The sequence below is a fragment of the Oncorhynchus masou genome, chromosome 18 (assembly GCF_036934945.1).
Source record: "Oncorhynchus masou masou isolate Uvic2021 chromosome 18, UVic_Omas_1.1, whole genome shotgun sequence".
Taxonomy (NCBI): domain Eukaryota; kingdom Metazoa; phylum Chordata; class Actinopteri; order Salmoniformes; family Salmonidae; genus Oncorhynchus; species Oncorhynchus masou.
Window position 1 is genome coordinate 57,670,192 of NC_088229.1, and position 26,689 is coordinate 57,696,880.

Consider the following 26,689-nt stretch of genomic DNA (forward strand, 5'->3'; position numbering starts at 1 on the left):
TATGGTGATGACAGGAAAGCCCAGTAACCGGCAGTGGGCGAAGATGGAGCGAGAGTGAACTGCATTTTGTAGGCTTTACCCTTTGCAAAATAAAAAAATAAAATAAAAGCCGTTGTCTAGGAGAGAAAGAGCGAAGAGGCTTTGAATTGTATACTATAATCCTAAATGCTAAAGATCACAAATGCAATATACTGTGCTTGCATAATATGTTGGACAATATTGTCATCTATCGTCATCTATTGAAATTGCAAGAACATTAGCACACTTAGGAACATAACTCATCTCAAATCACCAATCACCGAACTGAAATGATTATTTGACCAATCACAACAAGCTAAGCGAAAACACTTCCTGATTCACAAAACGCATGTTGGTGTTCATGCTGCTGAGGTCAACGCGAGTACAATTATTCTGTTACAGTAAGTTTATTCTTATTAGTAAGTTATTAACATCTTTTGAATGTAACCTGCTGTAGTTTTTCTAACATGAAGCAATAAAGCAAGTCAAAGATGCTGAAACTAAATGGCAATCTTATAACGTTAGTGTGGTGTAATTAGCACTGTTGATAGCTAACGTTACAATAGCTAGCTAGCTAACTACTCAGTGCAAGTGGCATAGTTAGTAATAATGAGCTAGTTTTCAAAGTAAAATTGTAGCTAAACTGTGACGCTAGCTAACTATGCAATTATGTTTCAGGAACAAGTTGGCTATCATGGCAAAGAGTAAATCATGTGAATCAGATCCCAAAAGAAGTGGGTGCAAAAGGATGAAGTTGAATTCAAATGAGAGAGATGTTTGCATTGATGAAAGCAAAGTGAAAAAGAAAAGGAAAAATACTGGCATTGAGGCAAGTATGGTAACAGTAATATGGTGATTTTAAAATAAAAAAAGATTGCATAGAGGCATATGTCATTTCTTGTAAGCTGAGCTCATCATGATGAGGTATTAAAATAAGGTCTTGCACATTCCAAGGAGGCTCCTATACCAGTCCCCACATTGTCAAAGAACACTTCAGAGGACGTGGTGACAAATTCAAGGAAACACAAACAACAAGCAGATGATGCACAGAAGGAAAAGAAGCGGAAGAAGAAAAACAAAACTACTGGGGTAAACTGCTATATATTCCTGCTTTATTCATTTAATTTACAGAAACATTTTGTATGGTGACACCACTAGATGGGGCCACACACACACACACACACACAACACACACACACAAAGCTTTCTACACATTTTTTCTCATGTAAGTGATCAGAATTATATATATTTTTATAATTATGAGATTAACTGAACACTCTGTTTCTCAATTTGCTTATGTTGTAGGTTAGACCCTATTTTACATCATCTGAGGTATTTTTGTTGTGCTCGCCATCAGTTGAGACACAGCATGCCCTTTAATACAGGGTGGTGGGTGTCATGTTTTTGCTGATAAATGTTCTAAAATGGGAATACAATTGAAACATTTTTACTTTCAAATGGTAGCACAAAGATGGTTGGAGGTCCACACATCAGAGAATGTTTATTTGAATGGGAATATCAGTTTTAAATTGCACCTTCAGTCTTCTCTAGGATACCTGTTGGAATCATAGAAATAAAGATAATAGAATATACATTTCCATTTAAGTAGACATTTGACGATGGGTTGACAGGCACCCATTTTTGTGGTATTAATTGGAAGTTCTAAATGGCAATTTATATTTAAATGATGTACTAGCTAAATTGTAGTGGTCTGAAGGGATATATCCATTCTATTTCTATGATTGAAATGACACCCACCCTTATATTCAAGAGTATGCTGTCTCAACCGATGGTGGACACAACAAACACCTCAGATTATCTAAAATGGGTCTAAACTATAAAATATGCGACAATGAGGAAATTCCGAGTTTAAGCTTTTTTTTTAGACGTTAAAGTTTGAAATGACAAATTTCTTTTTAAAGAAAATAGTTTGACAACCCTGTTTGTAAGCTTCCATTCAGCCACGAGCAGTAGTGAGTTCGGGCACTGAACTCAGGCCTGGTAAGCAGTTGGCGTTCCAATTAATTCCAAAGGTGTTCGATTGGTTTGAGGTCAGGGCTCTGTGCAGGCCAGTCAAGTTCTTCCACACCGATCTCAACAAACCATTTCCGTATGGACCTTGCTTTGTGCAGGGGGCATTGTCATGCTGAAACAGGAAAGGTCTTGTTGGAAGCACAGAATCGTGCTGCTGCTCGGCCATGGAAACACACTTCATGCAGCTTCCGACGAACATTCCTTGTGCTGACTTTGCTTCCAGAGGCAGTTTGGAACTCGGTCGTGAGTGTTGCAACCGAGGACAGACGATTTTTACACGCTACGCACTGGTCCCATTCTGTGAGCGGCTGAGCCGTTGTTGCTCCTAGACGTTTCCACTTCACAATAACAGCACGTACAGTTGACCGGGGCAGCTCTAGCAAGACAAACATTTGACCAACTGACTTGTTGGAAAGGTGGCATCCTATGACTGTGCCACATTGAAAGTCACTGAGCTCTTCAGTAAGGCTATTCTACTGCCAATGTTTGTCTGTGGAGATTGCGTGGCGGTGTGCCTGACTTTATAGACCTGTCAGCAACAGTGTGGCTGAAATAGCCGAAGGGGTGTCCACGTACATTATATATACACAAAACTATCTATGGAAAGATTTAAGTTAAAAGGAGTGAGGTCAGAAAGTGATTGAAATCAGACACACCACTTAGCTGTTCAGGGCACACGTATGTTGGTCAGTTTTGATTTGAAGGATGGATGGCTGGTTTGTAGAGGCAGCAGGAGCGTTGGAGAGGTTGTGTGATGGGACTTGTACTTTTTAAGTATGGGATGGGGGCAGGGGCTTGTAGTGGGTAGGCTAGAGGGGCTAGCTACTCCAGCAGGAGCTGTCTAACTTGGCCCAGCTGATGTTTTCCTTGATGAAGCTCCTTAGCTTGTCCTGGAAGGTCTCCCCCAGGAAGCTGTAGATCAGGGGGTTGAGACAGCTGTTGGAGAAGGCAGCCAGGTTGACCATGTGGGCCGTCAGAGGGTAGTCATGCCACAGCGTTCCATCCACATCGCCTCTAAGCAGGTGCACGCTGACAAACATGTTCTGCGGTAACCAGCAGGCAAAGAACACCAACACGGCCGCAGAAATCATCCTCAAAGCCTTCCGCTTCTGTGGCCGCCGCTGCAGCCCACTGTGCTCCCTTTGAGCGCTCACCAGAACCAGGGCGATCCTCCAGTAGCAGAGGCCCAGCACGCAGAAGGGCAGCAGGAAGCCCAGCGTAACCTCCAGCCACTGGATCTGGGATACGTTTGCGAAGCAGAAGTGAAGCTCCCCAGCGTGCTGCACCTGGGCCACGGTGAAGGGCAGCAGGGTGAGCAGGGCGGAGGTCACCCAGATCAGGCAGCAGGTCAGACGGGCCCGGGGCATGCTTCTGCCCAGACTCATTGAGCGCGCCAGCACCACAAACCGGTCAAAGCTCATCCAGGTCAGGAAGAAGACGCTGCTGTACATGTTGACCTGCAGGAACAGGGCCATGAAGGTGCACAGGGCAGCCATGTCATAGTAGTGCTCGCTAAGGTTGAACACCTCGATCAGGGAGTCAGCCACCAGGACCAGGTCGGCAGCCGCCAGGTTGACAAAGTAAAGGTCAGGAGCAGTCATGCGGCCCCTGTGGCTCAGGTTGACGGCCAGGATGAGGACGTTCCCGATGAAGCCCACGGGGAAAAGGAAGATTGTGTAGAGGCAGGAGAGGAAGACGCTGATGGTGTAATGCTGGTAGGGGTCAGGTTCCTCTCCTGCCAGCCCAGAGGAGGTGGCTGAGGAGCCATTCAACTGCTCTGTGACGTTGCTATAAATCGCAACGGGATAGTCCATGTACGCGCGCACCTCCATGTCATTGTCTGGTCTGGTGTCTGTGTCAAAAGTTACAAGCTGTCATTTTGAGCCTGCAGTTGAACTCTAGCCCCAAGTTGTCATTTACGATGGGGTATCAAGGAGTTGTTGCCAGGTAAAAATCCCACATCAATAATAACCACTGCTAAGAGACTCTTTGTTTCTCACCCGAAGGTGTGTTGGCGTTTAGACACAAATAGTCAAAAAGTGCTTTTTAGAAACGCACTCTCTTGGTTCAGGTTGTAGGGTTGATGGCTCACTCAGGGTGCTAGGAAGGGGATAAATAATGAAATGGGTCAACTCAAATAAATCAAATTTTATTGGTCACATACACATTTATTTATCAGATGTTATTGTGGGTGTAGTGAAATGCTTGTGCTCCTAGCTCCAAAAGTGCAGTAGTATCAGTGCCCTTGAGTTGGTTTAAGTAACAACAACAAAAATAATTACTTATTATTTATCTGAGAAGATTTGTCCTTCGTTCTTGCGGATGTGTGAACAACCATCAATGAACGCATGAAAATTATGCAGTAGTAAACATTTTGGAACAAAGGTAACTGGAACCGCACACTACCTGTACAGTGGCTGATGAGGACATTTCTATGGCAATATCTTTACCATATAAGAGAAAGCCAGTCTGAAACACTTGCCCTTTAGAGGGCGAGGTAAGAGGAAAAGCAAACTTACATTGTTGACTTCCTGTGTTGTTTTCATTACCAGAATGCTCATGTCGAGATCTTTCTCACTCAGTGTAGAGGTTTAACAACAATCACCAATCAATTCTCATTAGCTTCCAACGACTGAGGCTGTGTAGACTTTCTTTACTTGCTCATCCCCCAAGTCATTTGACGTCACCCGCTCCTCAGCGTAAGATAGAGATGTATGCAAACAGTCCTCTCTCTCTCTCTGCTGTTGTCCTCAGCTATAGCCGGTCTTCTCTACTGTTTTCTGTTACTTGAGACTGATTCTTCATGATTTTTCACACAGTTTTACTGTTTTTGCTCTATGGAAGGAATTTTTATTCAAGTATAATCATCCATCCACGAAGGGTGGATCATTATGTAGAATGTTCAAATATATAAATAAGGGAGTCACTGGGTATGGGTAACTTATGGGGAAACTCTGGAAACTGCCTCATATTTACACAAAACAAGATGGATGGCAGAACTGGTATGCTGTGGTGGAGAGTAGGGTATGTTGAGCCATTTTTTACATTCAAGGGAAACAGTTATTTCTAACAAAGATATATCTACATATATTTCAGGATGTTGTGTATCCCTGGAAATAATAAGATTTCATGTAAACATAACAGTTTTGAAAACAGCTTGTCCAATAAGGGGTCTCTGTATGGGGTAAGTTGGGCATAGGGACAAGGTAAGTTGAGCCACCTTGGGGTAAGTGGATGGTTGTCTGTGATGGTAGTGGTAGGTCAAAGTTTAATTCATGGAATGGGGGTGTGGTATATTTTAGATTGATATCTGAATGTAGGCATACATTTATGTTCAATATCACTTCCATTTCTTCACCAGTTGTCTGGGACATGGATGTTATTTCGATGTGCCAATTCATGGCCAAGTTCTCTGCATTTGACACGAATAAACCCATAAAACTGGTCAGTGAGATCAGATAAGACCTTGCTACTCTATCATATCTTCTTTCACGCAGGTGCATGTTCATTTTCTTTTGTCAATGTTCCTCTTCAGTGTCATTCAGTTAGAAGTTGTATCCCTTTGCTGCTACTCGAATGTACTTTTTCCCCTTCTCTCACTTCCTGTCGCTGCTCTCTCAAGAACCACAAGGGGGGCTAGACTTTTGCTTGTTTTACATTTGTATACGTAGTGCATGATGACGTCTGCACTGTAACAATAAAAATGCACAATATTTTTTGTTGTTCATATCCATGACACATTGCAATAATAGTGTGCATAAAACGGACAAAATTGTATCATTAGTACGGTGACCAACTTACCCCAAGGCAAACATTTTAACTATATTAGTCCACACAGCTACAAGGATGCACTTTCATGCTAGATTTAACCTCCATTTTTAAAAATTTAACTAGGCAAGTCAGTTAAGAATTTCTTATTTACAATGATGGCCTAGGAACAGTGGGTTAACTGCCTTGTTCAGGGGCAGAACCAAAGATTTTTTACCTTGTCAGTTTGAGGATTTGATCTAGCAACCTTTCAATTACTGGCCCAATGCGCTAACCACTAGGCTACCTTGTAGCTTATAGCCAACTGATGTTATAAAACAATACAAGCATCATGAAACTCATAACACCAATTAATTTGACTTTCTGAAAATCATTTTGGACTAAACTTGCTTACCTCTCCATGTGGTTTCTTCCTTCAGACTCCATTTTGTTTATGGCTTCCTAGAAACAAGGCATGGCTCAATTAACTCTTTGGCTCAACTTAACCCACTCTCCCCTATATAAAGTTATGCCATCACCTACTCAACAACTTAAGGACATGTTTTCACTGTTGGAAATGTTCTTGTGAGATCTGTATTTAAATGTATCTGAGTTTGTCAATCCATTTTCAGGTTAGTCTCTGCCATCTATGAATAGGAAGCCCCTGGCTGCTAAGATTTGACATTTTCTTCATCACGCTACTGATTACTACCTAAGGATGCATGAACTATATCCAGTCCTAAAGAAACTTACACCAATGTTTTTGGCAAGCTTCTCTTTAGTACATTCCTTTAGTAAATACACTGCATTTGGAAAGTATTCAGACCCCTTGAGTTTTTCCACATTTTGTTATGTTACAGCCTTATTCTAAAATTGATTAAATTGTTTTTTCCCCTCATCAATCTACACACATTGCTCCATAATGACAAAGCAAAAACAGATTTGTATAATTTTTTGCACATTTTACAAAAATTGAGAAATCACATTTACGTAAGGTTTTCATCAAGGACCGCTCTGTACTTTGCTCTGTTCATCTTTCCCTTGATCCTGACTAGTCTCCCAGTCCCTGCCGCTGAAGAACATCCCCAAAGCATGATGCCGTAGGGATAGTGCCAGGTTTCCTCCAGATGTGACGCTTGGCATTCAGGCCAAAGAGTTCAATCTTGGTTTCATCAGACCAGAGAATCTAGTTTCTAATGGCCTGAGTCTTTTTTGGTGCCTTTTGAGAAACTCCAAGCAGGCTGTCATGTACCTTTTACTGAAGAGTGGGTTCCGTCTGGCCACTACCATAAGGGCCTGATTTGTGGAGTTCTGCAGAGATGGTTGTCCTTCTGGAAGGTTCTCCCATATCCACAGAGGAACTCTGGAGCTCTGTCAGAGTGATCATGGGGTTCTTGGTCACTTCCCTGACCAAAGCCCTTCTCCCCCGATTGCTCAGTTTGGCCGGGTGGCCAGCTCTAGGAAGAGTCTTGGTTTAAGAATGATGGAGGCCACTGTGTTCTTGGGGACCTTCAATGTTGCAGAAATGTTTTGGTACCCTTCCCCAGATCTGTGCCTCGACACAATCCTGTCTCGGAGCTCTATAGACAATTCCTTTGGCCTCATGGCTTGATTTTCGCCTTGACTTGCACTGTCAACTGTGGGACCTTCTGTAGACAGGTGTGTGCCTTTGCAAATCATGTCCAATTAATTTAATATAATCAATTTAATTTACCACAGGTGGACTCCAAGTTGTAGAAACATCTCAAGGATGATCAATGGAAACAGGATGCTGCACCTGCATCATCATTTTTGAGGCTTATACCAAAGGCTCTTAATACATATGTAAAATCAGCTATTTCAGTTTTTTATTTGTAATACATTTGCAAAAATGTCTAAAACCAGTTTTGCTTTGTCCATTATGGGGTTTTGTGTGTAGATTGATGACAAAAAAAATATAATTGAATCAATTTTAGAATAAGTCTAACGTAACAAAATGTGGTAAAAGGGAAGGTCTGAATACTTTCCAAATGCACTGTATTTCCTGTGTAAGGTGTTTTCCCACTATTCAGTCATCATATTGTGACATTGAGTTTGAATGGGTTTTTGTGTAAAACATGTTTATGCAAACACCGCCACTGTCTGTTTCTTGGAAGTGTTGTGTGTCAAATAGCAAGTCTAAGTGTAGAAACAGTAGCACATGTCTGTTGAATTATTAGAAATAGTCTTTCCAATGATTGTTCATGATTTGTCATTGCACAACTTCGTTTTACTCTTCTTCGTTTGCAATTTCACTATCATCATGTTGCAAAAGTCACCAATGAATTGTACAGACCGTTCGATTTGCAGGAAAAAAAAGGTTTTCATAAACAAAAGTCAGTTGGTTGGTGAAGTAACAGTACGCTGATCATACATGAAATAAGATTATAATCATTACATTGAAAAAGTACATCGGAAAACAAAACTGTCTGAGTAATACTATTTACAGTCTTCAAATTCAAGCCAAAATTAAATGTAAACGATCAGCAACTAAACTTTCAGAATGTATCCTTGCTTTTAAGTTATCTGCTGTCAGCTTCTAATAGATATATATGATTCAACGTTTATAAGGATAGATTTGGCGGTCTTAAAGGCATAATGTTCCTGAATCCAGAATGTCTGAGATGGTTATTGACCTACGGGTTATAGTCCTGAGTGTCAGCGATCTCAATATGGGGGGCCATGATGTGTCTGTGGGTCTGTCGGCCCCCCAGGCTCCGGCAGCAGTCGCGGAGTTGCCTGGTCACCTCCAGAAGACTTTCCCTGCACGGCCTATGCAGCAGGAGCACTAACACTAGACACACACAACTCCCAGAGAACATCACACACTCGGACACGTGCATGAACGCCCTCTCGTGATAGCTGAGATCACCAGCCTGCTGCATCCCTGCCCCCCTTACCAGCACAATGCCATGGAATAGCTGACATACAAATATCACCACAGCCACTGCCAGGAACACCGGACCTTCCTCTGATCCGGAGAGGAACCGGCTGCTGGATTTCCATTGGCGGACGCAGCCGCCTGTCAGGAGCCCCAGAAGGAGGAGGTAGGGAATTAGGCATCCCAGACAAAGCTTCGCCATGGCATAAGACCTTCCTGCCTCAGTTGGGTCTATAATACATATGCCCTCCAAATGCAGTTCCTTGGAGGGGCCTCTGAGTCTGGCCAGCACCAAGGAGCACAGGATAGAAACCAGAAGCACCAGAGCCACACAGACCCCAGGCCTCTTCAGCAGGGCGTGAGTTGGGGTGTCGAAGGTCAGGGCGTATCCCATGAACACCAGGAGCAACAGCCCGCAGAGGGATGCCATGTTGACGGTGAAGGCGAGCGCAGCACAGCCGATGTGTGTGGTCACCAGGTAGCTGGGCCGGTGTGCTACGGAAGAGAGGGAGAGGAGCAAGAGAAGGAGCTGGGAGCTGGAAAAGGCCCAGAGCAGGGAGTCCAGCCAGGCCAGGTACCTCTGGGCTCTGTAGGACCGAATTAAGGCGTAGAATAGAATGCACGCCGAGGCCAAGCCCAGCACGGCACAAAACGCATAGACGTAGTTGGCCCTGGATGTCAGGTCGTTGGCTGCGATTTTGGCAATGAAGTCTGAGGTGTTGAAGGGGCTGGATGTTGAGGTGGTGTTGAAGGGTTGCATGTCGGTGCTCATCTCAATCTGGGGCAGAAAGTCTGTTTGATTTGCCTTGTGTCCAATGAGGGGAAAAAAAGAACACATGGCAATTTTAGAACAATAAGTGAGTACGCAATCCAATTTTCATTGATGAGATTACACAACACTGTTCCAGTTACAACATCACCATCTAATGTTCAGTCACTGAGCAAGTTGCTTTGTTTCTGCAGTTACACACCAAAGACGACATTATAAACAATGCCAATAAAGTCACACCAAATGAAGAGTTGATAAAACGTATAGATATGAAGAAATATCAAAACCGGTGTCGGAAGCCATGTGTGCTTTCACAGGGTGTTACTGAATGTGTTTGGATTGGTATCCAGAGGAGTTATAAACTCAGCAAAAAATAAATGTCCTCACTGTCAACTGTGTTTATTTTCAGCAAACTTAATGTCTAAATATTTGTATGAACATAAGATTCAGCAACTGAGAGACAAACTGAACAAGTTCCACAGACATGTGACTAACAGAAATTGAATAATGTGTGCCTGAACAAAGGGGGGGGGTCAAAATCAAAAGTAACAGTAACAGTCAGTGTCTGGTGTGGCCACCAGCTGCATTAAATCAAATCAAATGTTATTTGTCACATACACATGGTTAGCAGATGTTAATGCGAGTGTAGTGAAATGCTTGTGCTTCTAGTTCCGACAATGCAGTAATAACCAACAAGTAATCTATCTAACAATTCCAAAACTACTACCTTATAGACACAAGTGTAAGGGGATAAAGAATATGTACATAAAGATATATGAATGAGTGATGGTACAGAGCGGCATAGGCAAGATACAGTGGATGGTATTGAGTACAGTATATACATATGAGATGAGTATGTAAACAAAGTGGCATAGTTAAAGTGGCTAGTGATACATGTATTACATAAAGATGCAGTAGATGATATAGAGTACAGTATATACGTATACATATAAGATGAATAATGTAGGGTATGTAAACATATTAGGTAGCATTGTTTAAAGTGGCATTAAGTACCGCAGTGCATCTACTCCTCATGGACTGCACCAGATTTGCCAGTTTTTGCTGTGAGATGTTACCCTACTCTTCCACCAAGGCACCTGCAAGTAGCCCTCACCATCCGATCCAACAGGTCCCAGACATGCTCAATGGGATTGAGATCCAGGCTCTTCGCTGGCCATGACAGAACACTGACGTTCCTGTCTTGCAGGAAATCACGCACAGAGTGAGCAGTATGGCTGGTGGCATTGTCATGCTGGAGGGTCATGTCAGGATGAGCCTGCAGGAAGGGTTCCACATGAGGGATGAGGATGTCTTCCCTGTAACACACAGCGTTGAGATTACCTGCAATGACAACAAGCTCAGTCCGATGATGCTGTGACACACCGCCCCAGACCATGACGGACCCTCCACCTCCAAATCCATCTCGCTTCAGAATACAGGCCTCAGTGTAACACTCATTCCTTTGACGATAAACGCGAATCCGACCATCATCCCTGGTGAGACAAAACAGTGACTCGCCAGTGAAGAGCACTTTTTGCCAGTCTTGTCTGGTCCAGCGACGGTGGGTTTGTGCCCATAGGCGATGTTGTTGCCAGTGATGTCTGGCGAGGACCTGCCTTACAACAGGCCTACAAACCCTCAGTCCAGCCTCTCAGCCTATTGCGAACAGTCTGAGCACTGATGGAGGGATTGTGCGTTCCATCATGTACCTGTCCCACAGGTGTGATGTTCGGATGTACCGATCCTGTGTGGGTGTTGTTACACGTGGTCTGCCAATGCAAGGACGATCAGCTGTCCACCCTGTCTCCCTGCAGCGCTGTCTTAAGCGTCTCACAGAACGGACGTTGCAATTTATTGCCCTGGCCACATCTGCAGTCCTCATGCCTCCTTGCAGCATGCCTAAGGCACGTTCACGCAGATGAGCAGGGACCCTGGGCATCTTTCTTTTGGTGTTTTTCAGAGTCAATAGAAAGGCGTCTTTTAGTGTCCTAAGTTTTCATAACTGTGACCTTAATTGCCTACTGTCTGTAACCTGTTAGTGTCTTAACGACCGTTCCACGGGTGTATTTTCATTAATTGTTTCTGGTTCATTGAAAAAGCATGGGAAACAGTGTTTAAACCCTTTACAATGAAGATCTGTGAAGTTATTAGGATTTTTTTAAACAAATTATCTTTGAAAGACAGGGTCCTGAAAAAGTTTTTTTTTTTTGTTTTTTTTTTGCTGAGTTTATTACATCCGGTTCAATGCTTTAACCAGCTACGGTGCCTTCAGAAAGTATTCATATCCCTGGACTTATTCAACATTTTGTTGTTACAGCCTGAATTCAACATTTTATGAAATACATATTTTGTTTCACACCCATCTACATGTTAATGACATAATGACAGTGAAAACATGGTTTAAGAATTTGTTCTTAATTGTTTGAAATTGAAATACAGAAATCTCATTTACATAAGTATTTTACACCCCTGAGTCAATACATGTTAGTATCAGCAGTGATTACAGCAGTGAGTATTTCTGGGTAAGTCTCTAAGAGCTTTGCACACCTGGATTGTACAATATTTGCACATTCTTTTAAATTATTCAAGCTCTGTCAAGTTGGTTGTTGATCATTGCTAGACAGCCGTTATCAAGTCTTGCTTTAGATTTTCAAGCCGATTTGAAGTGCCTTGTTTATAGACTAATTTCACTCAATCCTATATAATTTTAGATTTACTTAAGATTTGAGCAGCTTTAAAAAAAAATATTTTTTTTTTAAATGTATACCTCACAAATGATTGGAATGATCGAACAGCCTACTTTGACACTGAGAATCTGAGATCAAGAAAAACAACCTTGTCTTGAATACATCAATATCCTAGACCTAGGTGTGTAAAAACGATTTCCAGTTTCACCGACTCACCCAACGATGTGCATCTCACTCACCGTCAATGGCTGAAGCCTCTCGTTTTACTTTGTAAAAAAATGCCGTTGAAATATTGCAAAAGGCCTGTTTTGTTTGAATGCTGCTCACTGACCGATTTGCCGCACGTTCCCAACTGTAGGCATGCCTTTTGATTGGGCTACGCACAATCCACAGCTAGGCAATAGATTATTATTATTATTATTTTAAAGCTATTGATCCTCTGTGGCTAAATGATAGACTTACTCCTGGTGTAGTCTTCTGAAATATTTCATTTATTTCTGAACAAACCGCAGTAATTCTATATAACTTTGGCTAATGTATTTCAATTTATATGGGGTGTTATGTCACCTCTAGCATCGTTGCCACGGCTATGATTCTATAAGGAAATTAATTATGAAATGCAACGCTGGAGAGAGCAGAGTTGCAGCCTCATGTCTTATCAGAGAGTGGGAGAGAGATCATATAAAGTTAATGTCGTTCTATTTCGGAGAGATACAGAGGCGCTTCTCTCTCACCACAGCAATGGCCACGCGTCGGTCTATAGGCTGCGATGTTGCATAAACCGAGGCCGGTCCAAGTTCACTCTGAAAATATCAGGCACGTTTTCACATTTACGTTATTTAGGTAGTAGGAGAATTACAGAGGAGGCAACTTGAATTACCTCTGATTGCTTTAATTATAACTTTTACATTGCAAACTGTGAAAATGAATTTTTCATGGGAAGAAAGGTACCGGATCCTTGCAAATGGGTTCCCGGAACAAAACAAAACTGAGTGGTGCAGGATCGGCTCAAATTTAAACGCAGGTTGTGTTGGATTTTCCCCAAACATAACGCTTTGTATTCAGGACATGAAGTTAATATCTTTGCCAGATTTTTGGGCAGTTTTACTTTAGTGCCTTATTGTAAACAGGATGCATGTTTTGAAATATTTGTATTCTGTACAGGCTTCCTTCTTTTCACTCAGTCATTTAGGTTAGTATTGTGGAGTAATTACAATGTTGTTGATCCACCATCAGCTTTCTCCTATCGCAGTCATTAAACTCTGTAACTGATTTAAAGTCACCATTGGCCTCTTAGTGAAATCCCTCAGTTTCCTTCCTCTCCGGAAACTGAGTTAGGAAGGACGCTTATATCTTTGTCGTGACTTGTTGTATTGATATACCAATAGGTGCCCTTCTTTGCAAGGTATTAGAAAACCTCCCTGGTCTTTGCTGTTAATTCTGTGTTTGGAATTCACTACTCGACTGAGGGACCTTACAGATAATTGTATTTGTGGGGTACAAAGATGAGGTAGTCATTCAAAAATCATGTTAAACACAATTTTTGCACATAGAGTCCATGTAACTTACATGACTTGTGCAAATTTTTACTCCTGAATTTATTTAGTCTTGACATAACAAAGGGGTTGAATATTTATTAACTCAAGACATTTCAGCTTTTTATTGGTAATTAAATTATAAAAAGGACTAAAAACATAATTCCACTTTTACATTTATGGGGTATTGTGTGTAGGCCAGTAACACAAATCTCAATTCAATCCATTTTTACTGCACCTGCAATTTTGTCCCCGAAAGAGCATCACACTAAGATGTTACCATTTCATTCAGTTTGGCAGAAATTGCTAATTTTACCAACATAATAACGACACACTGCCGGCTCTGTGTTGGCTCTCTCGGCAGTGTAGAGAACTGCCCAGTCCCTTATTTCTCATAGACAGTATCTAAGAAGACATTGGTTTGTGGACTATCACCACATAGACCTCCCCATACCCTGCTTTGAGTACTTCAAGTTGGGAGGAACTCACTGCATACAAAGCAACAAATGTTTCCGCTTACCATTTTCACTTTCGGCTGGCGTCTTCTGTTTATTTTCAGTAACTCAGTCTGGCAAGGCGATCTAAAGTCTCATTCTCTGAGATTGATGCATGTTGCGTGGATATAGGCGAGCAGAGCAAGTCATTAGGTTTCAGTGGAGAGGTTGTTGTATTTTTATTGGCTACACCCAGCCAGCATATTCTAAGAATGACGTGGTGGCCACGTGATCTAAAATCTTTTCCTCCCACACTTGTCTCTTGTGGGTTTCTATAGTCATAAAAAATATGTCCCTTGTTTGAGTTTGTCTGAGAAGGTGTCTGTGTTTTTCATATGAAAATACTCTCTTTTTTTTTGGAAGCAATAGGGTTTACGTTTCCAAGAAACTAAATCCAAAATGCTAAATCTTTTCAATTCATCAATCTTCTCTTGTACAAAGATACATGTACCCTTTGCCTCTCGACACACAAGTTCCTCTTTTTCCTAAAGTCTTTCAGTGAAACGCAATGGCTTTGTTTTGTTTTTAAATGAAGTCTGTGGAGAAGTTCAATTGACTTATTTTCACAGTGGAAAATGCTCTGAGCATCAATGGAACTATTTTCACTGGACTTATTTCAAACTGTGTACGTCAGATTCACCCCTGTAAATACACAGAAATGGAAAATGCCTGAAGGGCGTCTGTGGTCTCGCTGTAGCTTGAATCGACACCCTGCTCTCTTACCTTCTCTTCTGCTCTCTCCCTATTTGCTCCTTTTAGTTCTAACAGCTTGAAATGTTCTTACTCCTTAGTCTTTTAAAGTGTCTCAATATACTTTCACACGGACTATGATCTTCATTTCAGTAATGAGACAGCTGAAGTTGCACGGACTCTTTAATTGAAAAGTCATGTGTAACGATTGGCATGTGATGGAAGGCTGTTTATTTTCATTTTGCTAGAGACAGGATGTGGGAAGGAGCTCTTCCGATTTAACCTGAGGTGCGGTTGACTATATTGAACTTCAGAATGTGTCTCTCACTGGCCTCACTTTGCTGTAGATACAGGAAATGGCCCTTGAACAGCCAAGGGACAGGAAGTATCCTCAGCCCAGCTGGAGGCGAGGTTGAGAGGCAAGACACCACTCACTTATGTTTTACCTCCATCCCTTAGCAGAATGAGATATGAAATTAATCTGATATGTAGTTAAGTCCAATAAAAGTATTAAAAAAATCAATCTTATCAGTACATTGTGGAGATAATAAATATGACTGTGTGATTTAAAAAAAATCCATTCTGAAATAATTTTTATGAATAAAAAAAGAAATCTCTGATTTTATTGAGCAGAGTCCCAAGCCAATCATAGTCCCAGCTGCAGCAGAAGATGAGGAGGAAGATAAAGTGATGGAGGGAGAGGAGGACTTGAGTCCAGAGGAGAGACGAGTCCTCGAGAGGAAAATGAAGAAGATTCTGAAAAAGGAGCAAAAGGATCAACTTAAAGCTGAAGGGAAGACCGAAGACAAGAATGAGGCCTCCAAACCCATTGCTCCCCAACAGGCGCTAGACTACCTTACCTGGTAAGTGATGAGAGTGCACCATAATGAATCACACCTACACACTGCGACTTCAAGTAAAACGGATATCTTCTGTTTATTGCACTCTTCACTGCTGATGTTGCTGTATGTTGGACATAAATGTCCCCAAACACCTTCCAAATTGAGTACTACTGTGCAATCAAATTTGCTACAGTACTGGATGATCACAGTAAAATGTAGCTTATTTGCAACCTTAAATACAGCATGGTCTTTCTTGAAGGTGAGCTCTGGCTTATCTATTTTGTCTTTCTCCATCTTTGCAGTTGGGCTGAGAACCGTAAGGAGTGGAAGTTCCAGAAGACCAGGCAGACATGGTTACTACAGCACATGTTTGACTCAGAGAAGGTAAACTGTCCTAAGACCTGAGTGGAAACCCTTTTCATCCATCTAATCAGATATTGATTGTGCTGCTTTTTACAAACACTTTTCTTGCATGTAATCAAACCTAAAACCCCAAAGAGCAATCTTAGGGCTCCCCCTGTTGGGAAAGGTTGCTTATCTGTGTTGAGTGTCTCCTTTCAACTGCCAATTAACAGACATGGCTTTCTGTGCAAATATCCCTCCCCCCTCCCTGTTATGACACCCTTACCTGTATCTCACCTGACAAATAACATATAGCCTTTATAATATACCAATTGGGTAGTTGTTTATTTTAAAATCCTAAGAAGTCAATGAGGCCGTAACTTTTCTTACATAAGGACAAAATCACATTCTCTGTCTCCCACAGATCCCAGATGAGAACTTCTCTGTGCTTCTGTCTTACCTGGACGGGCTGCGTGGGGGGGCCAGGGACACCACCGTGCAGAAGGCTGAGACATTGGTGCGGGAGGGGGAACAGGACACAGATGCCCAGCAGAGGATACAGAGAGCCAGGGAAATCATCCAGCTGCTTTCCTGACCAACCACTACCATTATTCTAGATGATCAATCAAATACCACCACAGCCCCACCACCACACTCAAAAGGAATATTCAGTTCACTAGATTCTTATCTGCTGGTTCCTCAATTAATGCAGTGTGGTATATTCACTGTGTATACAAAATTAAATTTGCGACCAGCCATGGTTGCTGGAATGTTGATACCAATGAATTCCATATAATGTTCACACTTCTGTTAACTATTGTGATGCTGTATGTTTTATGACATGATGTAATGTGAATATATCCATTGGTTCATGTAATCAAACTTGTCATTTGCCAGTAGATGAGCCATTTAAAGCTGCAATATGTAACTTTTTGGGCAACGCTACCAAATTCACATAGAAATGTGAGTTATAGATCTGTCATTCGTCTAAGAAGCAGTAGATCTGTTCTATGTGTGCTATGCTTCTTGTGCTTAAGTTCTGGTTTTTACTTTTGGTTTTGTACACCAGCTTCAAACAGCTGCAAATACAATATTTTTGGTTATTTCACAGCGGTTTAGATTGTACAATGATTCTCTACACTATACTTGCTTGTTTGGTCACATAAACTGAAATTAGGCAAACTATTTGAATTTTAGTAACCAGGAACTTATGCATAGTAACTCTAACCATTCACAGTACTCCAGTCTAAAGCCGATTGTTAATCTTGCTGGGGATGATGAGCCTGTTTGTGCTGCATCTGTATCCTCAATGTTTGTTTGACCTTTCGGTGATGGAGCTGATGTTTCCTTTTTAACAGTTTGTCTGGCTATATACAGAATATATGTTGGAATCCCCCCCCCCCCCCCCCCGCAAAAAAAAACAAAAACAAAAAATGCATATAAGAGTAACACATTTTATTCAGTCTTGCACACTAGACTGCTATCAAGCCACTGTTTAACTGTTGCAGTACAACCAATAAAACTTTTGGGACTACTTCAAGACTACTTCTTGAGTATGCAGTTTGCCCCTGCCTGTGTTTTGGCCAATGGCTAATAAATTCAGTTGTGACTGCGACCAATGCCGAGCAGAGACCAGGGCCCGGTCCAGCATCAATTATAACAGTATAATAACAAGCATAACAGTTCCACCTTTCCTTTTAGAAGGTGGGTAGCATCAACATTACCATAGATTTGCATCCATTTTGCATACCCCACCCTACCATTAGACATCCATGTCTTCATCACTGGAAAATATAAATGGTTGAGTTTGATATCACTTAAAAGCTTACAAACAGGGTTGTCAAACTATTTCATAAAAATGTGTTTAATGATATAAAAGCGGAAACTCAAATGTGTTTCATTGTCGCATATGTTGTAGCTTAGATCCTTCTGTGTATAAAGTTGACGTGGGAAGGCAAAAATGATCTAACGATACACTTAATTATTTAGAAAACTGCCTCAGACCAGCTATCATTTTCAAATGCAACTTTACTGAGGCAGGCATTAGATTACAATGTTTGACCATCACAGTATGAATTAATTATCAGCAAATGTCTATTTTAGATTTATTTTACCAGGTAAGTCAGTTAAGAACAAATTCTTATTTTCAATGACGGCCGAGGAACAGTGGGTTTAACTGCCTGTTCAGGGGCAGAACGACAGATTTGTACCTTGTCAGCTCGGGGATTTGAACTTGCAACCACTAGGCTACCCTGCCGCCCCATATGGTGTAGATGACTATTGCTGATCCTTCCCTCCACCAAATAATGGCAGAATAGGAGATAGGAATTAAGATGAATCGTTCAATTGTTCAATCATTCTCAATGGTAATGTGATTATAAACTGGGTGGTTTGAACCCTGAAAGCTGATTGGCTGATTAGAAACTGGTTACCAACATATCAGACCGTATACCACAGTATGACAAAACATTTATTTTTACTGCTCTATTTAGGTTGCTAACCAGTTTATAGTAGCAATAAAGCACCTCGTGGGTTTGTGATATATGGCCATTATACCACGGCTAAGGGCTGTGTCCAAGCATTCTGCGTTGCGCCTTGCATAAGAACAGCCGATAGCCGTGGTATATTGACCACATACCACCCTCTCGGGCCTTATTGCTTAAGTATACTCTATATCTGTAGAGAACTTAGTGGGTGTACTGCGTATGCCTGTGAATGGCCACCACTACACATCACTTGGTTATTGAAGCTGGCAGTGACACTACATAAATAGGCAGGCACAACACTGCTGTCCTTCCTTGCAATGTATGACTCTTTCCGCTTTCATTCTTTCTTCCCACCCCGCCTCCTTACACCCAGTTTTAAGCATTTCATCCCTCCCTCCCTCCATCCACAGCTTTAAGCGTCAACCTCTCCTTCCTTCTATCCCTCCCGCAAGCCCTTGGCAGTCCCCATAATTGGAAACATTCCCTTTAATTGATTTTTTTTACCATTCCTCTTCCTTGCCGAAAGGGTTGTCCTGTGTCTGAACTAGTTTCAGTTGGCTTGTTGTATAATAACATATTTCCATCTTCATTCTCCACTCCATAGAGACGCTGGGTGCATAGTTACAGTCCCTTACAATCCCTCACATGTTCAGTAGAGAAACACATCAGCCCATGGCCCAGTTCCCCAAAAGCATTTTAAGGCTAAATTAATCGTCAGAACCTTCGTAGGAGCATCGTTAAAACTCAAATCAAAATTCGAATACAATTTTATTGGTCGCATACACGTGTTTAGCAGATGTTATTGAGGGTGTAGCGAAATGCTTGTGTTGCTAGCTCCAACAGTGCAGTAATATTTAAAAAATATACAAATCTAAAAGTAAATCATGGAATTAAGAAATACAGAAATATTAGGATGCGCAATGTCGGAGTCCAGAGTGTGTATTTAGATGGTACCAGTCAAAAGTTGGCACACCAACTCATGAAAGAGTTTCTTTATTTTTACTATTTTCTACAATGTAGAATAATAGTGAAACAACGGGCAGCGCACAATTGGCCCAGCTTCATCCAGTTTAGGGGAGGGTTTGGTTGGGGAAGGCAGTCATTGTAAATAACACATGGAATCATGTAGTAACCAACATTTTTAAACAAATCAAAATATATTTAATATTTTAGATTCTTCAAAGTAGCCACCCTTTGCCTTGTTGACAGCTTTGCACATTCTTGGCATTCTAGCAACCAGCTTCACCTGGAATGCTTTTCCAACAGTCTTGAAGGAGTTCCCACATATGCTGAGCACTTGTTGGCTGCTTTTCCTTCACTCTGCGGTCCAACTCATCCCAAACCATCTAAATTGGGTTGAGGTCAGGTGATTGTGGAGGCCAGGTCATCTGATGCAGCACTCCATCACTGTCCTTCTTGGTCAAATAGCCCTTACACAGCCTGGAGGTGTGTTGGGTCATTGTCCTGTTGAAAAACAAATTATTGTCCCACTAAGCGCAAACCAGATGGGATGGCGTATCGCCAGTTAAACAATTAGAAAATATGTAAACAGCCTACAAGAAGAAGCCTGTTTAAGCACCTTTTTAATGTCATATGACAAAATAATTGGCATTTGGGGTCCCGAGTGGCACAGCAGTCTAAGGCACTGCATCTCAGTGTTAGAGGCATCACTACAGACCTGGTTCGATCCCGGGCTGTATCACAACTGGCTGTGATCGGGAGTTCCATAGGGCTGCGCACAATTGGCCCAGCGTCATCCGGGTTAGGGGAGGGTTTGGCCGGGGAAGGCAGTCATTGTAAATAACAATTTGTTCTTACCTGACTTGCCTAGTTAAATAAAGGGTAAAGAAATCAAAAAAATTGCTCAAGGCTGTAACTTTTCATTTTCTTAAAATGTATTTTCTGGATCAAACAATTTACATCTTCAGTGTACTTCCTTTGATAGCAGAGGTATGATTTCTGTCCAGACAGACAATGGAGTTGAAAAAGAAACATTCTAAGAATGTAGCTATGCCATTGGGGAGTACAGGTACGCCTCACAGTCAAGAAAACATGGTTGTTTATCTAAAATTGTATTTAGAATAAACTTCTTTCTTTTTTAAAAACTTTAATTCTCTCATGTGGAACTGCCATGTTTATTGTGTGACATCTGCCTTCTCTGCTGTTCAGTTAGTGGTCTGCAATATTTTGTGTAAATGTCTGGAATCCTCAGAGGAGGTCTGCGATGAGGCCGTTGTCCCCTCTCAGGTGCCGATTTTGCACAGTCACACTCACTGGAATCTTCGCCTTAGCTGTCCGTAGAGGGAGGGAAGGGTGCAAACATGTTAACATTATGGACCAATGCAATCATAACATGTTACTTACGAAGGGATTCATTTCCTACATCTATTCATGGAGAATTATGGACTTGTACATGAATAATAATGCTCCGACTCACCTGCCTTTGACTCATGGGGAATGTTGTGTTGAGTGAGGAGAGCTTGCAATCTCTCAATCTCTTCCCTCTGTTTACGGACATCCTGTATAAAACAAGCATCCGTAGAAATGTAAACTAATACAACTTCTCAATGACATTTAATGTATATGGATAGCTAAACTAGAGCATTAGCTGAAAGCTCTAAATGTCAGGGCTTCCATTACTACTCATGGTCACGAATGGTTTTGGATTCTCTCCAGTGAACCTACCTCATTGCATTTCTGCAAGGAATCATGTGTCTTTGAGGTAGTTGTGATATCCGGCTTCTCCTTTACCTTTTGGCTCTTTAGGAAACCAGCATCCTCAAAAATATCCCTCAGTAGATTATTGTAGCCCTGTAATACACATATACACGTTAGAGGACTTCTTAAGCGCTTTCAAGACAAGAAGTGAAACGCCAGAGTGGATATCGCCCAAATAGACCCGATTCCTATTTTCTCCACTAATTGGCTTTCAAGCACCGCCTACCGCTCCGTCTGGATTGAATTCTGCCTCATTGAAACTGATTAGGCCATCCCGCCTGCCGCTTTGTCTGCGAACACCTTTAAACTCCTGTGTAGTCCTACACTCATACAAGTGCTATGAAAGGGCAAGGTCAATGCCTATGTTAGTAAGTAAAGTCGTACCTGCTCAGTAATGAGGTTCTCATAGCGGGCCTGTTCGACTTCATCCCATTCCATCTGCAGCTTGTCACTCAGAGTTGGGTACACTTGATGAGAGGACACATGTGTGACTTAGAACGTAAACAAGCACCATCTTAAAATGTTAATATTAAAATATATATATTTTTTTAAAGAGTCCCTGCTTTTGCTCGTCTTACCTAAGAGAGAATGTGGGTGGCATACAAGTGGGGTCTCAAAGCTTAGAGAATACACACAGGTAGTGGGCTCTGACACTTGAGCCAACTTGCTACTTCCACCGCAGGTCAGAATTACCTAGTGAAACGAGAAAGAAAAAAATGTTTTCACAAAGGACAGTAACCGCAACATTCAACTCTGCGATGTCTTTAAAGGCCTCTCAAAACGCTTGGGAGGAATGAGCACAAGCAATTTATTACCTTTGTTTGCCTATTTTTATTCCCACAGGCATCTCCCTCTCTCATCCACATGGCCAAAAAGGTGTTGTTCACAATCTCCCACTCCTGCCAGATTCTGTTGGAAAGACAGGGTGTAAACTGATGAATGGAAATAATGTATTCACAGGATAACATGCTTCAAATGAATCTTATTCACTTGATAGGATGAGTGCAGTTTGAAATTGTGTTGTGGAGGATCCACTCACCCCAGTATGCCACTGTAAGCGTTCCACCTGAATGACTGCTCATGCTGGGTGATGTTGTGGAATGGACAAAATTCATATTTATACCTAAACAAAACAACAACACAATGATTTATTTTCAAATATACCTATTTTCTACACATGTCATCTTGCAGCCTTGACTAGCGGTGAATCAAACAATTGGAAAACTGGTACAGAAATCAAAGATGAGTCCTAAACAGTTTGATCGAAACTTTGCCATAATGTTCACTGCAGCAATTAGGTGTTGATTTTGTAGGCGCTCAGTTTCCCAGTACTTACGTGGACTCTATGTAACTGAAGCACTTTCCTGCTAGTCGGCGGAGATGTGCTGGTCCTATAAAGAAAGGATTAGAAATGTTATGAGAAGAGCACAAGTAAAAAACAGGGCTGTATGTATACTGTATACCGTGCTAGGTATGGTCATACTGAATGCATGCTAGGAATGGTCAGTTTAGACAGACAAGTAACTGCCAAAATAAAAGGAAACACTTGAGTAAATGAGGGATATGATGTATATTGAAAGAAGATGCTTCCACACAGGTGTGGTTCCTGAGTATATTAAGCAATTAACATCCCATCATGCATAGGGTCATGTATAAAAATGCACAGTTGCCCATTATTTTGGCTACCATGGCTAGAAGATAAGATATCAGTGACTTTGAAAGAGGGGTCTCAAAGGAGCATAGGGGGTTTAAAGTGTGTGTATTTGTGTCTCAGTAATCAGATCTCAACCCAATTGAACACTTATGGGAGATTCTGGAATGGCGACAGACAGTGTTTTCCACCACCATCAACAAAACACCAAATTATGGAATTTCTTGTGGAATAATGGTACGCATCCCCTCCAATAGAGTTCCCGACACTTGTAGAATCTATGCCGAGGTGCATTGAAACTGTTTTGGTGGCTCAACGCCCTATTAAGACACTAGGTTGGTGGTTCTTTTATTTTGTCAGTTACCTGTATATTCTTGATTAATCACATGATCTGCCAGTGTTGACAGAATTAGATCATTACTTTGCAAGCACCGTCTCCTTTGCTTTCACAAATGTAAACCAGTTGGTGACGTATTGTGATTTAATTTGACCTCTGTATTAGGCGATTCTTTTTCCACTTGTTTCAATCCTTTGATTACTGAGGAACAATGAAAAGGGACCGGACTACTGCGGTACCTTCCCACTGCTGGTGAAAGTATCAATCTGTACTGCAATACCTGTATAATATCTTATTGCAGTCCATAAAGTACTTAACCCAGTAAGTAATATGTATTCTTATTACCTGACACTGGGCCTGGAGTCACCTTGGGCTGGAGTCTACTTCCTTGGGCCAAAAAGGGATTGTTGAGCCTAGAGAAATAAGAGAGAACCACATTACACTGACTGAATTAGTAGGTTTTATACCTTCATACATTTAACTTTTGAAACATATCTAAATGCAATTATAGAATAACATATGACTTACCCAAATGTATTTGGTTCCTCAACAATCTTCATTTTACCAGCAAATGAATAGGGGCCTAAAATAGGAAATTTAACAAGAATAAACCATCTGCATCCACACTAAAATTAGAAACATTAGAAGAAGACTGAAGAGAACTTAGAAGCTATTGTGCAATCCTTTAAAGCACACTTTTTGGGATGGTCCTCCCTCTAACATTCCGAGCAAGAATTAAAATAATAAAAAATGAGTTGCTCCTACAATCAATTACAAACTGAACATGTTGCCTCAATCGACCGCAAGGATTTTTAAGAAGATCAATGAACTGATCACTAAATGTATATGGAATTCAAAGCAACCTAGCATTGCCCTTGAGAAACTAATGATGCCAAAATATAAAGGAGGCATGGCACTTCCAAATATAATAAAAGATATTACACGTAACAAGATAAACCGTATACTGGCTCTACCCACCAAAAGAACCCCCTGTTGGTTAGCAATTAAATAAATATCCCACCCCATGCCACTTAGATTGATAGATATTTGGGAAGTATTCCCTATGCAAAAAAGGCCATCCAAAAAGATCTGCTTCTTGGAATGTTCTTAAAATTGTTGTACATATGGAAACTGAGTCTTTATTTCCCTCTCTCCAAGCAACCATCTGGAGCAATCCACACATATTAATAAATCAATCACAGATCAGTATTGTGGAGAGGTTAGCTAGAGATGAGAGTTTGCATAGTGGCGGATTTGTATAAAGATGGTAAAACTATGGATCTGAATGAACGAATGAACCATTTTAGAATCATTCAGATTGTTCAGGCAGTCAAGTCGGAATAAATAACCATTTAAATATAAACATGAGTTTAAAGTATTGGAAAGTTTCATAAAGGACGTCCATTCCAAAAACCAACTGGCATCAAGTGTATAAATTCTTAAACAAAAAACAAGGGCACTACACACTTCCCTTAAGAGAGAAATGGGGTAAAAATGTGAATATTCATATACATATACAAGTAATTGAATGGGAAAGGGTTTGGAAAAACTGTTTTAAACCGTGCAGAATCTAAAACACAAATGGTTCAGTATAATGTAATTAATAGAACCTACTGGACTCAAACATACACATGGCAAAAATGACAACCGACAGCAAATGTTGAAGATGTATATCAGATGATGCTGGGCTTGCGCATATGTTGGTCAAGTGTTCTAAACTGGAAGCATATTGGAAAATAATATTCTCTCTATTTCTAGGAGCACTAAAAAAAGACTACACACAAATGCAGTCCTTATCTTGCTGGGAAAATACCCCAAATGCTTCCATGCTTAGGACACTAACTCTCATAGTTAAAAGGGTCATTTTAAGGCATTGGAAAAAAGACGAGCCGCCCTCATTTGCAGAATGGCTCCAGCTGTCAATGAATAGCCAACTGTAACATTTTTGAAAACTATTGCAAATGGACATGGAAAGTCATATGAATACAAACAAATATGGGCTAAGTTTGAAGCTACTGTCTTGAAGTGATTGAAAAACGGAGAAATGTATGTCATTTATAATTAATACTAGTGTGTATTGATACCAATTACTAATATGTAATTGGACACAAATCATGCTCATAATGTGAAATTGCTCAAATGCTAATAGTTTGCCTAATTTCAGTTTGTGTACAATTGTATTATCTAAACCACTGTGAAATATATTTTCAATAACCAAAAATATTGTGTTTTCAGCAGTTTGAAGCTGGTGTACAAAACCAAAAGTAAAAGAAGCAAAAACTAAACTTCAGTACAGGAAGTACAGAAATGGCGCATATAGAACATACCTCCCGCTTCATATCTATTCTCAATGAGACTGACAGATATATGTGTGGCTATAACATGGCACATTGCTATGTTAGTGGCCCCATTGTCATCAAATGGGATATATTATTTTTTTTTTATATATTTATAACTCACATTGCTATGTTAATTTCATCAGGTCACCCAAAAAGTAGACATATTGCAGCTTTAATTTAAAAAGTTAAACATTTGAGCGACAATTTGTCAGCAGGGTTAATCATGAATATACATGTACAATAAAATCTAGAGCCACATAATGTGAAAATATATACAGTCCCAGTCAAAAGTTTGGACACACCTATTCATTCCTGGGTTTCTTTATTTGTACTATTTTCTACATTGTAGAATAATAGTGAAGACATCAAAACTATCACATAACACATATGGAACCATGTAGTAAACAAAAAAAGTGTTAAATAAATAAAAATCTATTTGAGATTCTTCAAAGTAGGCACCCTTTGCCTTGATGACAGCTTTGCAGTCTTGGCATTTTCTCAACCAGTTTCATGAGGAATGTTTTTCCCCAACAGTCTTGAAGGAGTTCCCACATATGCTGAGAACTTGTTGGCTTCTTTTCCTTCACTCTGCAGTCCAAATCATTCATCCCAAACCATCTCAATTGGGTTGAGGTCTGGTGATTGTGGAGGCCAGGTCATCAGATGCAACACTTCATCACTCATGATTACATGTGTTATTTCATAGTTGATGTCTAACCTATTATTCTACAATGTAGAAAATAGTAAAAAATAAAGAAAACCCTTGAATGAGTAGGTGTGTGCAAACTTTTGACTGGTACTGTATATATTTAACTGCTCTATATTTTGGTTACAATGTTTGATTTCGCAATACGCTCCTCTAAAACCTAACCCGGAATAAACGTTGAAACGACAGATGCTGTTTTGTTTGAGTACATGAATTAAGTGAAAAATACTTACTCAGCAGGGTAAGACAGAGCAAATATATCCATAGTAAATGTAGTATTCTAGTCGATGTATAATACATTATTAGTGGAGTTTCATTTACTTCTCTACTAGCTATATAATCCGTGGCTATTTTTTGTTTGTTTTACAAGTAGTGGCCACGTGACCATTAGGGAA

At 40.8% G+C, this 26,689-nt stretch overlaps 4 protein-coding genes across 6 annotated transcripts; 1 reads left to right on the top strand and 3 right to left on the bottom strand.

The window, feature by feature from the left end:
* The first annotated feature begins 321 nt into the window (after positions 1-321).
* Positions 322-17,591, top strand: LOC135504923 (uncharacterized protein C7orf50 homolog). 2 transcript variants are annotated; one of them, XM_064923859.1, is made up of 6 exons: positions 322-419; positions 697-847; positions 973-1,107; positions 15,507-15,736; positions 16,018-16,099; positions 16,482-17,591. In XM_064923859.1, the coding sequence occupies exons 2-6, from the start codon at positions 713-715 to the stop codon at positions 16,650-16,652; spliced, it is 753 nt and encodes a 250-aa protein (XP_064779931.1). In that variant the 5' UTR covers positions 322-419; positions 697-712; the 3' UTR covers positions 16,653-17,591. The 2 variants fall into 2 exon arrangements, with proteins under 2 accessions (XP_064779931.1, XP_064779932.1); XM_064923860.1 differs by lacking the exons at positions 322-419; positions 697-847; positions 973-1,107 and adding an exon at positions 4,996-5,076.
* LOC135504921 (G-protein coupled estrogen receptor 1-like) lies at positions 1,212-4,700 on the bottom strand. The gene is made up of 2 exons (XM_064923857.1): positions 4,572-4,700; positions 1,212-4,152 (listed from the first exon to the last, which is right to left on the bottom strand). The coding sequence occupies exon 2, from the start codon at positions 3,882-3,884 to the stop codon at positions 2,871-2,873; it is 1,014 nt and encodes a 337-aa protein (XP_064779929.1). The 5' UTR covers positions 3,885-4,152; positions 4,572-4,700; the 3' UTR covers positions 1,212-2,870.
* Positions 7,599-15,094, bottom strand: LOC135504920 (uncharacterized). 2 transcript variants are annotated; one of them, XM_064923855.1, is made up of 2 exons: positions 14,907-15,094; positions 7,599-9,503 (listed from the first exon to the last, which is right to left on the bottom strand). In XM_064923855.1, the coding sequence occupies exon 2, from the start codon at positions 9,468-9,470 to the stop codon at positions 8,454-8,456; it is 1,017 nt and encodes a 338-aa protein (XP_064779927.1). In that variant the 5' UTR covers positions 9,471-9,503; positions 14,907-15,094; the 3' UTR covers positions 7,599-8,453. The 2 variants fall into 2 exon arrangements, with proteins under 2 accessions (XP_064779927.1, XP_064779926.1); XM_064923854.1 differs by lacking the exon at positions 14,907-15,094 and adding an exon at positions 14,210-14,861.
* A 2,829-nt stretch (positions 17,592-20,420) lies between the features above and the next one.
* On the bottom strand, positions 20,421-26,685 carry gnptg (N-acetylglucosamine-1-phosphate transferase subunit gamma). Its single transcript, XM_064923863.1, has 11 exons — positions 26,528-26,685; positions 23,778-23,832; positions 23,595-23,662; positions 22,598-22,652; positions 22,301-22,384; positions 22,077-22,170; positions 21,840-21,954; positions 21,646-21,728; positions 21,229-21,354; positions 20,981-21,062; positions 20,421-20,834 (listed from the first exon to the last, which is right to left on the bottom strand). Exons 1-11 carry the CDS (start codon positions 26,592-26,594, stop codon positions 20,752-20,754), a joined length of 912 nt encoding a protein of 303 aa, XP_064779935.1. The 5' UTR covers positions 26,595-26,685; the 3' UTR covers positions 20,421-20,751.
* Positions 26,686-26,689: the final 4 nt, after the last annotated feature.